The sequence below is a fragment of the Aquarana catesbeiana genome, linkage group LG11 (assembly GCF_042186555.1).
Source record: "Aquarana catesbeiana isolate 2022-GZ linkage group LG11, ASM4218655v1, whole genome shotgun sequence".
Taxonomy (NCBI): domain Eukaryota; kingdom Metazoa; phylum Chordata; class Amphibia; order Anura; family Ranidae; genus Aquarana; species Aquarana catesbeiana.
The window spans coordinates 23213946-23227714 of record NC_133334.1 but is presented as its reverse complement, the minus strand read 5'-3'; the positions used below and the strand labels follow the sequence as shown (position 1 = coordinate 23227714).

Below are 13769 nucleotides of genomic sequence, written 5' to 3'. Positions count from 1 at the left end.
GGTCCGCTTAAGATTGCACTGACACCCACTGCAGATCGCAAGGGTAGTACCAGGATGGTGGGTTTCTAGTGTGAACCCAGCCTTGGTCCATTGATGACTACATGTTATGTGGAGGGGCAGACGGGACTTGCAGTTCATTCGTTCAGAGAGCCCCACTGATTTTAAATTTACCAGTGGCTGCGGGGGAGAAGAACCCTCACCTACTGTTGCAAGAGGAAAGGGGGGTGGGGGCGATTTGAGGGTGGAAGGCGAGGCGTTTGCAGCATGTTACACCCTAAATGCAGGTGCAAAAAGTGAACTTACTTTGGAGAGGAATATAAATATTTCCCTCCAGGTGAACCATATGTGTCATAAGGTCTTGTTCAGACTAAATTCTTCCGGAAGGTTTACACCCCCCCCCCCCCCTTTTATGACCAGGCCATTTTTTTGCGCTTACTTTAACTGGCAATTGCGCGGTCATTTTTCCCACAAATAGAGCTTTCTTTTGGTGGTATTTAATCACCTCTGCGTTTTTTTTATTTTTTTTGCGCTATGAACAAAAAAAGACCGACAATTTTTGAAAAAAATAACATATCCAATAAAAAAAAATGTAAAGTCAAATTTCTTCACAAATTTAGGCCAATATGTATTCTGTTACATATTTTTGGTTAAAAAAAAAAAAATCGCATATATTGTTTGGCTTGCGCAAAAGTATTAGCTTCTACAAACTATGGGATGTTTTTATGGAATTTTTATTTTTATTTTTTTTACTAGTAATGGCGTTGATCAGTGACTTATAGCGAGATTGTGATATTGCGGTGAACAAATCGGACACTGTTGACACTTTTTGGGGACCAGCGACATTATACAGTGATCAGTGCCAAAAATATGCACTGTCATTGTACTGACATTTGCTGGGAAGGGGTTCACATCAAGGGGTAATCAAAGGGTTATGACCCCTTTCACACTGGGGCCGCCCGCGTGTTAGCGTTGAAGCGCCGTTCGTTGTAGCGGCACTTTATGTTTAAGCGGTCCTTTTCGGCCACTAGTGGCCGAAGAAGGGGTTAAAAATGCCCGTGTTGCGGCACTTCCGAAGTGCTTTTCAGGTGCTTCCGAAGCGCTGGCCATTCATTGCAATGGGCAGGGGCTATGCGATGCATACTAGCACATTATGCTTTTACTTTGCAGGGAACAAAAAAAAGAAAGTAAAAACCCATCAGGGTTTTCTTCCTCTTTAAAGTTTGAAAAATTGTGAGAAGGCTTTTTACTGCAGGATGGACATTCTACGCCTCTTCTGCAAAGAAAAACAAAAAACCTTTTATCCTTCTTTTGAATGTATGCTGAACTGCGCATGCACACCATGGGATTGCTCTGTAAAAAACTCCATAGTGCATGCACAAGAAGTACATCAATCATTGTCAGCAACTCAAGGCAGCTGAAGACCCAACATCTCCGATGTTGCATCACTGGAAACGGAGGGGAATAGTTGCCGATTTTGCAAGACTTTAGGGGGGGCCACAGGCAGGAGAGGGGAACCAGTGTTAGCCCTGATGGCCAAACAGGGGAGGGTCTGCGGGGGGGGGTCTGCTTTTACCTCCCAGCTCCATGCCAGTAAAGCTTATAATGGAGATGTGCGAGAGTCAGGAACTTTGTTCTGTCCGCTGTATGTAGGGAGAGGAACGTTTTTGGGTCTCTGCCCTGGAGATCTGGGTGGAGAAGGGTCAGGGCTGCAGAGGTCGCAGTGTACATCGCTGATTACTGGATTGGCTTTTTTATTTTTTTCAGATCATGGATTTGGAAGGGGTCGTCCCTCTGGATTGCTGTCGGCTAGTAAAATACGATGAATTTCATGACTACTTAGAGCGATCGTATGAAGACGAGGAAGATCGGCCAATGGGATTGCTGCTGGGTGGGGTCAAATCCTCCTACATGTTCGATCTGCTACTGGAAACTAAACGGCCAGACCAGGTGTTCCAGTCCTACAAACCGGGAGGTGAGTGACCAGTCTGACGCGCTCCGCTTATATCGGTTGGGCAGATTGCAGCTTCACTGATCAAAATAATCGTTCTGTTTTAGGCAAGTGAACCCTTGTCAGGTCTGGCTGCTGAGGCGGAGGACACACAGGCCTGTGTTAGCTTTATGTAGCCTGGGCTTCATGTTCGATAAGTGTGTCTAAAGCCACTGCAAAGTATTTAAAAACATTGAGAAGCCATTTGTGATAGCCCTTAGGTCCGGGTCACACTAGGTGCGGTGCGAATTTGCTGCAAATCCGCACCGCGTCTAAATTGCAAACCTGTTCATGCAAACTGATTTGCGGAGTGTATGTTATTGACATCCCGCAATCAGTTTGCAAAACGCAGCGCGATTTGCAGAATCGGATCGCATGAGTGTGAACACCCATGTGATCCGATTCTGGTGCGGACAAAAAAAAAGGGTCCAGCACGAGTTCGGTCCTAATGCGATGCATCACACAAACCTTGCATGTGATCTGTACAGCAATGCGGTGCGAATCGCATGCGATATCTGGCACCGCACTAGTGTGAAACCAGGCCTTAAAGTGTCAATTCACCTTTGCAGAAATCTGTAAGGTGACCTTACACTGGACCCCCCCCCCCCCCCCAGTTTCTCTGTACCTGAGTCCTACAATCAGGCATCAGCAAGCTTTGAAATCCCCGTGGCTTGCTCTCCTCTCCTCGCAGCGCTGGCAGGACGAGTTAGACAGATTCTGATTGGTCAGCGCCGTCCATTTGATGGTGCTGACCAATTAGAATGCCTCTTTTCTGTACACACAGAGGTACAGGTAAGAGATTAAAGGGGTTGTAAACCTTTGTGTTTTTTCACTTTAACGCATCCTATGCATTAAAGTGAAAAAACACCTGGCAGTGACCGGCCCCCCAGCCCCTTCCACCTTCCCCTTTCCCCGTTTTACTTACCTGAACCCTCGAACTTGACCCGGCGGGGATGTGCTTTCTCTCTGCCTGGGGTTCTCGGCTCTTGAGTGGATAGATTGATAGCAGATTTTTTTTTTTTTTTTTAATTCATTGATTTATATCCACCCTGTTACTTTACCTTTGCAGTAATATCGTGTCACGTAAAAAAAAATTGGCACTGCCCTGGTTTTATTTTCTAGGGTGTGTGCTTTCAGAAAATGGATATTTGGGGGGTTTTGTGTAATCTTCAGGCCTAAAATGATTTTTTTAAATGTGTGCAAACAACCCTAAAAAAACAGCGAAAAGGTTTAGGAATTTTTTTTTTTTTTTTTTTTTTTTTTTAGTAAACTTTTGTTTACTAGTTTTTATAAGTTTTTTGCTTTGTCCCTTGTGCTGGATATGTAAAATCTTTATTGTGACTGTGCAGAGGTGATGGTGAAGGTGTACGTGGTGGATCTGAAGGGAGAGACGATCGTCCCACCAGTCAGTGTTCGCGCTTATCTAAGCCAGACAATCCAGGAGTTCAAGCAGCTCATCTCCAAGGTCAGGATTGGTGGAGTAGTAGTTCTTCAGATTGCAATGTTCTGTGTCTTTATTCCAGTGCTGTGTCCACATGCTAAAACATCGGATTCTCTGCGCAAATGATCGGGGGTGGGGGGTTGTTATGGTGGTTTTCATCCATGTGTATGTATGTGTATTGCTGGATTGTAGTTTTGTTATGCTGGGGGTTGCGGTGATGTCTTTAATATTTTCTCATTCCCAATTGTCTCTTTGTATGGCAGACCATAGACTTATGGGATCCTATGCGTATCGTTCTGGAACGCTGCTACAATGACCTACGACTGCTGAGCGTGCCCAGTAAAACACTCAAGGCGGAAGGATTCTTCCGAAGCAATAAGGTGAGGTCATGTATGTATAAATTCCTACTCGCTAGTGTCCAACCTGCGGCCCGAGGGCCATATGAGCCGCTTTGGTATTTGTTGTCCAGCCCTTGGACGCCAACAACTCTGCAGGCCTCTGCTAGTTCTACATGTCTCAAGTTTCTTACTGTCTTCTGCAGCATGTCTCCAGTCTCAATCCAAACCTGTAGCACAGTGTTTTTCAATCGGGGTGCCACAGGGAGTCCTCAGGGGTGCCGCAGGAACAGCCCGATTTGAGCAATCCTGTTAACTCCTGTGACAGAGGAGGGAGAAAGCTTAACAAATCTTTTTTTTTTAAAGTCAGCAGCTACAAACACTTACCTGAGCCCGTGATTTGGCCCCCCCCCCCAGCCGTTCCATCAATCGGATCGGATGCAGGCGCCACCATTCTTATTAAGGGAAACAGGCAGTGGAGCCTTGCGGCTTCACTGCCCATTTCCTACTGTGCGAGTCGCACGGCACTTTGTGAATGGCCGGTTGTCTTCTGGCACACACATGTCCCAGAAGACATGGGGGGAGGGGGGCTCGCTGAAGAAGAGGATATGACGTCCTGTGCCGCGAACCAGATGGATCGGAAGTACAGGCTGTACTTCATAAAAAGGCAAATTAGAAGAAATTTTTTTTTTTTTTAACTAGCCAAAAACGAGCGGTGGAGGGGTGGTCTTTCATTTAAGACCACCTCTGAAAACTCCGCTTTAAGTGATTGTAAAGGCAGGTTTTTCATCTTAATACATTCTATGCATTAAGATTAAAAAAAACCTTTAGTGTGCAGCAGCCCCCTCTAATACTTAACTGAGCCCATCTCGATCCACCATTGCCTTGGCCATCCAGGACTCTCCCTCCTGATTTGGTTGAGACACAGCAGCAGCGCCATTGGCTCCTGCTGCTGTCAAAGTCAGCCAATCAGAGAGAGCAGGGGTGGGGCCGAAGACCGCTGCTCCGTGTCTGAATGGACACAGGGAGCCTCGGCTCGGGTGCCCCTATAGCAAGCTGCTTGCTTTGGGGGAACTCAACTGGAAGGAGGGGCCAAGAGTGGCGGCGTCCTGCTGAGAAAGTTCCCTCAGCGGATAAGGACCCCCCCTGTACTGCGCAGGCGCAGCGCCTGCGCAGTACGAACTACCATCAGCCGCCGGAGATAGCCGAAGCTCAAAATCTTCAATCAGCTGTGCACGGCACCTGCTCCCTGGGTCCAGGTTCCTTCCCCACCATCCAAGTGGACCTAGAGGGGGAATAAAAAAGAGCCGAGAGGGGCCCTCTTACAGGCGCCGTGTACAGCTGATTTTCACCTTCGGCTATTTCCGCTGGATCCTACTGCGCAGGCGCAGCGCCTGCGCAGTAGAGGGGGGTCCTTATCCGCCGAGAGGAACTTTCTTGGTAGAACACTGGTAAAGGGACCTAGAAGAGGAGGATCCAGGCTGCTCTGTGCAAAACCATACACAGAGCAGGTAAGTATAACATGATTGTTATTTTTAAAGAAAAAAAACAAGACTTTAGTATCACTTTAGCCCGCACCTGCTCCCGGCCTTTTCCTCCTCTCCGTATATTGTCTGCAAAATGGAAAGCTGTGCAGGCCGTATCCTAGCAACGATGATGTCATGGGTTGCTAAGGACATGTCGGGTGGCCTGTACAGCTTTCTGTTTTGCCGGCCCATGTGCATGGGGCCATTTACTATATTGTACAACCTGTTTTGAATGCCTCTGATTCATACCTTTTTTTTGGTTTTATTGCAGGTATTTGTTGAGAGCTCGAACTCCACAGACCACCAGCTGCCGTTTCCCGAGTCTCACCTGTGGAAGCTCCTTGACCGTCACGCTAATACCATTAGACTGTACGTGTCCCTCCCAGAGCACGCCCCGGGCCCTCAGGCTCTGCGCTCCTCCTGCACGAAGCCTTGCAGGGACTCCGAAAGCCAGGGGTCACTCCACGAGAGGGGCAAAGGAGACGGGAAGTCCGTGGATGCCATTCTGGAGGAAAGCACTGAAAAACTCAAGTCCCTGTCCCTCCAGCAGCAGGAGGAAGGGGGGAACGGGGACAGCAGTAAAAGTACAGAGGGCAGTGACTTTGAAAACATTGACTCTCCGCTGAACGAGGCGGATTCCTCAGGGTCAGCCGATAACAGAGACCTGGAGAACCGGATTCTCCCCGCCGACTCTGAGAACAACTTCCAGTCGGAAGAGCGATCGGACTCTGATATTAATAACGACCGGAGCACTAGTTCTGTGGACAGCGATATCCTTAGCTCAAGCCATAGCAGCGACACCCTGTGCAATGCGGACAACGCCCCCATACCACTAGCCAACGGGCTCGACTCCCACAGCATCACCAGCAGCCGCAGATCCAAAGCCAACGAGGGCAAGAAGGAGACCTGGGACACGGCCGAGGAGGATTCTGGGACGGACAGCGAGTACGACGAGAGCGGGAAGAGTCGAGAGGAGACCCAGTTTGTGTATTTCAAAGCAGAGATGCATTCTGGGGAGGAAGGATCTGGGGAAGGGCAGAAATGTACGTTTCGTAAGTTTGTGCACCGTGGAGAAAGGAGTTCTTTAAAAACGTATCTTTTTGCTTTGATCAGAATCCATATATTTCTGAGGTGCGTTCTCTGATCTGGGAGACATCACGCTTTTTATGATTATTGGGAAGCCTGCTGCTCTGGTAGCTGCGGACAGAGGTAACAAAATGGCAGCAAAGTTATCGATCTATTAGAAGAGAAGTATGGGCTTTTGGGGGGAAAACCATAAATAAAAATTATACTTCCCGAGGCCAGTGATGGTGTACCTTGGTACCCCAGATGTTTTAGAACTACATTTCCCATGATGCTCATGCACTCTGCAGTGTAGTTGAGCATCATGGGGAGGAAATGTAGTTCCAAAACATCTGGGGTGCCAAGGTTCGCCATCACTGACCTAGGTGGCTGCCGCATTACTCCGATGCTGCATCTGTCTCCTGCTGGCTCTGCGCAGAGAACTGAGCAATCCAAGACTGCGATCGCTCAGTTCTCCCCCTCTGCTCTGAGCAGAGCTGTGACTGCCAGGCTCCGGCCCTGGCTTTCTGCCCCGCCCCTCCAGCGCTCACTGGAGCGCTAAGCTGTGGGGAGGCGGGAGTGGCTAGCTCGGGCTTTCGGCGGATCGCTAAAAAGCCGAGTCAGGTTCCGGTACAGGGTTCTGGGTGGATCATTAGACTGGCTCTATGATGTCAGCCAATGGCGGGATTCAGCGCTCTGTCGGCTGAAAATGGGTCACCAGGCTGCAGAACTAACTGCACTCCTGTGATCCATTAGGCAAAAAAGCTTTGACTGTACTTGTCCTTTAAGCCCTCTCCTATTCAGTCTATACCATGGTGGGTGTATTCTTATTGGATCACTGCAGCCCAGAAGTGAGATTGTGTTACATGAGGAATTAAAGTGGAAGAAAAGGCAAATCTGAACTACCTCTAATCCTACTCTCAGCCACATTCTAAGCCTAATCTTTTTAGCCCTGTAAAGGAAAAAAATGACTGTCATTGCCTGTTCTGCAGCCGCTCCGGTGTCCAGCATCACCCTCTGTGTGCCTGGGAAGTGAATGTCACCCATAGAGATATTATGGGGGGCTCTGTTGCCGGCTCAGTGTGGGACAGGACCAGAGCGGTTGCAGAACATTGAAGTATAGCGATTTTTTTTTTCTTTACTGGACTAGATAGATTGGGCTTAGAATGTGGCTGAGAGTAGGAATTGCCTTTACTTTCACTTTAAGGCCAATTTTCGGGTGGAGCGCAATCCATTAAGTAGATCCGCCTGCTCAGCATTTCTCCGTTAATCCTCGCGGAGCAGGCAGATGACAAGTCTGTGTCCGCTTCGCTATGCAGAGCGGGCAAGGACACAGCCCCCTGTTCTCTATGGGGCAGTCAAATGGAAACAGACCGACTGTCGATCCCCATCCGTCTGTTTTGATTGGATGCCGGTGGGTGTCGGTGGACTAGGGCTGAAATGATTAATCAATATTATCGATAATGAAAATCGCTGCCAACGAGTGCCCCATCATTGGTTTTCCTGGGAGGGGGGGAAATAGTGCCCCATTGGTGTTCCTGGGAGAGGGAGGGGAATAGTGCCCCATCATTGGTGTTCCTGGGAGGGGGGGGAATAGTGCCCCATTGGTGTTCCTGGGAGGGGAATAGTGCCCCATTGGTGTTCCTGGGAGGGGGAGAGGAATAGTGCCCCATCATTGGTGTTCCCCGGAGGAATAGTACCCCATCATTGGTGTTCCCCGGAGGAATAGTGCCCCGTCATTGGTGTTCCCCGGAGGAATAGTGCCCCGTCATTGGTGTTCCCGGGAGGAATAGTGCCCCGTCATTGGTGTTCCCGGGAGGAATAGTGCCCCGTCATTGGTGTTCCCGGGAGGAATAGTGCCCCGTCATTGGTGTTCCCGGGAGGAATAGTGCCCCGTCATTGGTGTTCCCGAGAGGAATAGTGCCCCATCATTGGTGTTCCCAGGAGGAATAGCGCCCCGTCATTGGTGTTCCCAGGAGGAATAGTACCCCATCATTGGTTTTCCCAGGAGGAATAGTGCCCCATCATTGGTGTTCCCAGGAGGAATAGTGCCCCATCATTGGTGTTCCCAGGAGGAATAGTACCCCATCATTGGTGTTCCTAGGAGGAATAGTGTCCCATCATTGGTGTTCCCAGGAGGAATAGTACCCCATCATTGGTGTTCCCAGGAGGAATAGTACCCCATCATTGGTGTTTCCGGGAGGAATAGTACCCCATCATTGGTGTTCCCAGGAGGAATAGTGCCCCATCATTGGTGTTCCCAGGAGGAATAGTACCCGATCATTGGTGTTTTATTCTGCAGTTTGAGTGTAACACTCGTTTTTTTTCATTATTACTTTTAAATAAACGGAAAAATGGCATATTACATTTTTTTTATGATTTTATCCGATTAATAGAAAAAATAATCGGCCGATTAATCGCTTATGAAAATAGTCGTTAGTTGCAGCCCTACAGCGGACACATGTCCGATGACATTCGCTGCTCCATAGAGAACAATGGGTGATCGTCTGATTGGGTCCGCCTGAAAAACGGAAAGGCAGACCCGATCGGTCCGCTCGTGTGAAAGGGGCCTAAGGGGTTAAGCTGAGGGTACCAGGCAGGCATTGTGTGGCATCACATGTTTTGTATCTTAAGGTATTCCAGCAAGTTCAGACTTAAAAATGTTATTAGTAATATGAAAATAGTTCCTCTGCCCCCCCCAGTGCCTACAGCTTATAAATCTTCTTTTTACATTAAAATACTGCCACTATATACCTTTTTGCTGATCTGTATACCACAGTCACGTGATAAACTGCACAGTTTGTCCAGTGCTAAGTTTTCAGAAAATGGGAGATTTCCAATACAGCCTGCATACACGTTTTATCAAATTTTTCCGAAAACTCAAATTCGCAGATTCAGAAATTCGAAAATAAGAACGAAAATTAGAAAATACAAAATTCAAGAATCTAAAATAACTAATAACTATTAGGAACTATTAAATTATAGGTATTGGAATTTCCTTTAAAAATGAGCTGTTAGTGAACGTAACGAATACGAATTTATCCGAAATAACGAATGGAACGGAACGAATTCATAATATTAATAATAATAAAAAACATTTTATTATTATTAATTTGTTGATAATAATAAACAGGCCAATTTGAAAGGAAATTCCTATACCTATAATTTAATAGTTCTTATTAGCTAGCTAGTTATTTTGGATTTTCGTTCTTTCGAACTTTCGGATTTTCTTTCTTGTATTCGGATTTACGAATTTTTTCAAACAAACGAATGACCCGAAATCTAAATAAAAATAAAAACAAATTTTTTGGCAGTGCACGTGTCTACTGCTGATAGAACAGAGTCTTGGAGTCAGGCTGCACATGCTCAGTTTGGTGTGTATTGCTAGAGAGTTTTTTTTTTTTTTTTTTCTTTGGCCCTGTTCTGATCACATGCACCCTCCCATCGGCACTGTCCAGAGGGTCAGGGGTCATGTAGCCTCATAGGACAGTCAGAGTAGAATGAAAACTCTTCCTACAAGCTTTAACCAGACACTGATAAAAGTCATAAGACTGCTATAGACTGCTGACGAGAAAAGGTATTTAGCAGTTTATATTTACTAAAATAATTGCATTTCCATGTTCTGTGTGCTGTGGGAGACCAGATATAGAGAATGCAGAGTCCTGGGGAGACCAGATATAGTGAATGCAGAGTCCTGGGGAGACCAGATATAGTGAATGCAGAGTCCTGGGGAGACCAGATATAGTGAATGCAGGCTCCTGGGGAGACCAGATATAGTGAATGCAGAGTCCTGGGGAGATCAGATATAGTGAATGCAGGCTCCTGGGGAGACCAGATATAGTGAATGCAGGCTCCTGGGGAGACCAGATATAGTGAATGCAGAGTCCTGGGGAGACCAGATATAGTGAATGCAGGCTCCTGGGGAGACCAGATATAGTGAATGCAGGCTCCTGGGGAGACCAGATATAGTGAATGCAGGCTCCTGGGGAGACCAGATATAGTGAATGCAGAGTCCTGGGGAGATCAGATATAGTGAATGCAGGCTCCTGGGGAGACCAGATATAGTGAATGCAGGCTCCTGGGGAGACCAGATATAGTGAATGCAGGCTCCTGGGGAGACCAGATATAGTGAATGCAGGCTCCTGGGGAGATCAGATATAGTGAATGCAGAGTCCTGGGGAGATCAGATATAGTGAATGCCGGGTCCTGGGTTTAGTAACACTTTAAAGAAAAGCTGTACTAAAAAAATATGATGCCTGATTTTGCTGATCTATCCTGAAAATTCCAATGGCCTGGCCAACTGATTTGATGGCTTTGTACTTTGACCCAAAGCGGAACCCCAGCTTAAACTTTCTAGTTTTGAGATAAGGAAGGGTCACAGTCTGATTAATTTCTTTTAATTGCATCTGCACCCCCGTAGCAAACATTCCCCCCTCAGACCCCTTTCACACTGGGGCGCTTTGCAGGCGCTACAGCGCTAAAAATAGCGCCTGCAAACCGACCTGAAACAGCCGCTGCTGTGTCTCCAGTGTGAAAGCCCCGAGGAGCGATGCGCTTGCAGGACGTTAAAAAAAAAAAAAAATTCCTGCAAGCAGCATCATAGGAGCGGTGAAGGAGCGGTGTATACACTGCTCTTTCACCGCTCCTGTCCATTGAAATCAATGGGGTAGCGCGGCTATACCGCCGGCAACGGCGCTTTGTGGGCGGTTTTATCCCTTTTTTGGCCGCTAGCGGGGGTTAAAACCACCCTGCTGACGGCTGAATAGCGCCGCTAAAACGACGGTAATGCGCTGCTAAAAATAGCGCTGTTTTACCGCCGGCGCCGCTCCCGCCCCAGTGTGAAAGGGGCCTCATTTCCAGTCCTGGTGATGCACATATGAGGGGGGGTGTCCACTCAGACAATAATTGAGGGGAGATCTCTAAAAGGGGCACAGTAATATATTTTTTCCCTCACCCTAGTGACAGCTGGTATGACGGGGTACCACCAGGTCAGTTAAATGGGGGGGGGGGGGGGGAGAGATTGTCACAACCAAACCACTGTTCTAACCACCTTCCCTACATTATCCAAAGAATGTCGGCTGCAGTTTAATTTAGAATGAAGGGGTAATGGAATGGAGATTCCTGTCCTCTTAGATTTACTCTGTGCTTAAAGTGGAGTTCCACCCAAAAGTGGAACTTCCACTCATTTGTCTCCCCCCCCCCCCCCCCTCCAGTGCACCTTGGCAACTTTCGGGGGGGAGGGGAGACCGAATACCTGTCTTTGACAGGTATCCTGTTACCACTTCCGGGATTCTGCGCCACAGCCCATGATGTCACCGCGGGGCTCCCTCCCTCCTCCTCCTCCCTCCTTCCTCTCCCTGTCGCGGTGCCAGTGGGAGAGAGGAGCGGGGCTTCGCGCATGCGCAGTAGGGTTCCCAGCATCGAAGCCGTAAGGCTACACTGCTGGGTTACCTTGCCCGCAATGGCGGTGGCAGCACCTGACAGCTGATGGAAACATGAAGCTGCGATGCCGACATCGCTGGACTCCAGGACAGGTAAGTGTCCGATTATTAAGTCAGCAGCTGCAGTATGTGTAGCTGCTGGCTTTTCATTTTTTTGGGGGGCGGACCTCCAATTTAAAGGTTTGATCAGCACAGTTCATTGTCCCCTAGGGTGGGGTGTGGGGACAGGAGGATTAATCTGTGGAGGTCCAATTCACCATATCCAGAACTTGATAAGAAAACCGTAGGTAGGTTTTAAAGCGGCTGGTTCAATTAAAAAAAAATGGTGGGGGGGTAAAGGTCATTTTCTTTTATAAATAACAAACATGTTATACTTGCCTGCTCAGTGTAATGGTTTTTCAGAGCAGCCCCGATCCTCCTCTTCTCAGGTCCCCTGCCAGCACTCCTGGGCCCTACCTCCTGATGAGGGCCCCTACGCAGGGGGTCTCAAACTGGCGGTCCTCCAGCTGTTGTGAAACTACAAGTCCCATCATGCCTCTGCATGTGGGAGTCATGCTTGTAACTGTCAGCCTTGCAATGCCTCACGGGACTTGTAGTTTTGCAACAGCTGGAGGGCCACCAGTTTGAGACCCCTGCCCTACAGCAAGCAGCTTTAGAATAGGGGCATCCAAGCAGGCTGGCTCCCGAACCGCTGCTCTGTGTGTCCATTCATGCACAAAGCCACGGCTCAGCCTGCCCCCTCACTCTCCTCATTGGCTCACTGGCTGTGATTGACAGCAGCGGGAGCCAATGAGAGAGAGTCCCCGGACAGCTCAGTCTCTCTTGCACATCGCTGGAGGAAGATTGGGCTCAGTTAAGTATTAGTGGGGGGCTGCTGCACACAGAAGGTTTTTTACCTTTATGCATAAAATAGAAGATGTAAGGTAAGGTGGTCCCCGCCAGAACAACCCCCCCCCCAGAACACACTGGTCAGCGCTCGCAGCCATTGGCTGAGAATGCTGATCTGATGCCGGTCAGCTGCTGATTTCGTTTGACAGAAGCGGGCCTTGACACAAGGACCTGTATGTATGGGCTTAGAGTCTGCTGGTTTCTACTGTACCAGCTAATTTCGGCCTGTGTGTTATGGGGGTTTAGGCCTCATGTACACTGCTGCACCTAAACTCGCTTTTTTAGGAGCTTTTTGGTGTGTTTTTTTTTTTTTTTTTTTGCCAAAGCCCCTGAACTCAACTTAATAAAAGCCTTTGTGTCCATGCACCCAGCGTTTAGGAGCAGCGGAGTATAGAAGGAGTAAAATGCCCCTCTCCTGAACGCAGAAGAACTGCCTGAATACAGAGGAGTGTTCTGACAGGGAACAGCCAAACATGGCAAAAAAAACGCACCTAAATGCTAGGCGCTTCTAGCACTTCAGTGTTTATATCAATAGACAGAATAAATCAAAGAGGATCTCCAAGCCCCCCCCCAAAATAAAATTTAAAGTCAGCAGCTACAAATGCTGTAGCTGCTGACTTTTAATATAAGGACACTTACCTGTCTTGGATTCCCGCGATGTCCTCACCTGAACTGATTCTTCAATTGGCTTCGGGTGCAGGTGCCGCCATCTCTAGTAAGGGAAACAGGAAGTGAATCACAACTGTTTTCCTACTGCTCCTTGTGAATGGTCCTTTGATGTGTCCCAGAAGACAGCGGGGGGGGGGGGGGGGGGAGGTAAAGGGGAGGGGGGGGGGGTGCAAATAAGCGGGAACTTCCCCTTTTAGATGGAGTTCCGCTTTAAAGTTTTGCCCAATTAAATCGATAATTGTCCAAATTTTAAACTCTGCTAAACTGGTTTGATAAAATGCAGCTTGGGTGAGTTTTTAAGGAGACACAGCATTTAAAATAAACCCGTGTGCGTGAAGCCTTCTTCTACGGACTTGAAAGACTTTATGGTACGAAGCACCCGGCTGTTTACTGACTCCGATCATAGAAGCCACATGCGAA

At 48.1% G+C, this 13769-nt stretch overlaps 1 protein-coding gene across 6 annotated transcripts in view; it reads left to right on the top strand.

The window, feature by feature from the left end:
* The window catches only part of USP47 (ubiquitin specific peptidase 47), a 111807-nt gene that overhangs the window by 79432 nt on the left and 18606 nt on the right, over positions 1–13769 (top strand). For 4 of the 6 annotated variants that reach the window (XM_073604078.1, XM_073604074.1, XM_073604072.1 and 1 more), the window contains 4 exons: positions 1765–1972; positions 3337–3452; positions 3692–3808; positions 5561–6341. In XM_073604078.1, coding sequence (XP_073460179.1) covers positions 1765–1972; positions 3337–3452; positions 3692–3808; positions 5561–6341 — 1222 coding nt within the window. The remainder of the gene's footprint in view (positions 1–1764; positions 1973–3336; positions 3453–3691; positions 3809–5560; positions 6342–13769) is intronic. The other 2 variants (XM_073604075.1, XM_073604077.1) reach the window with 1 other exon arrangement.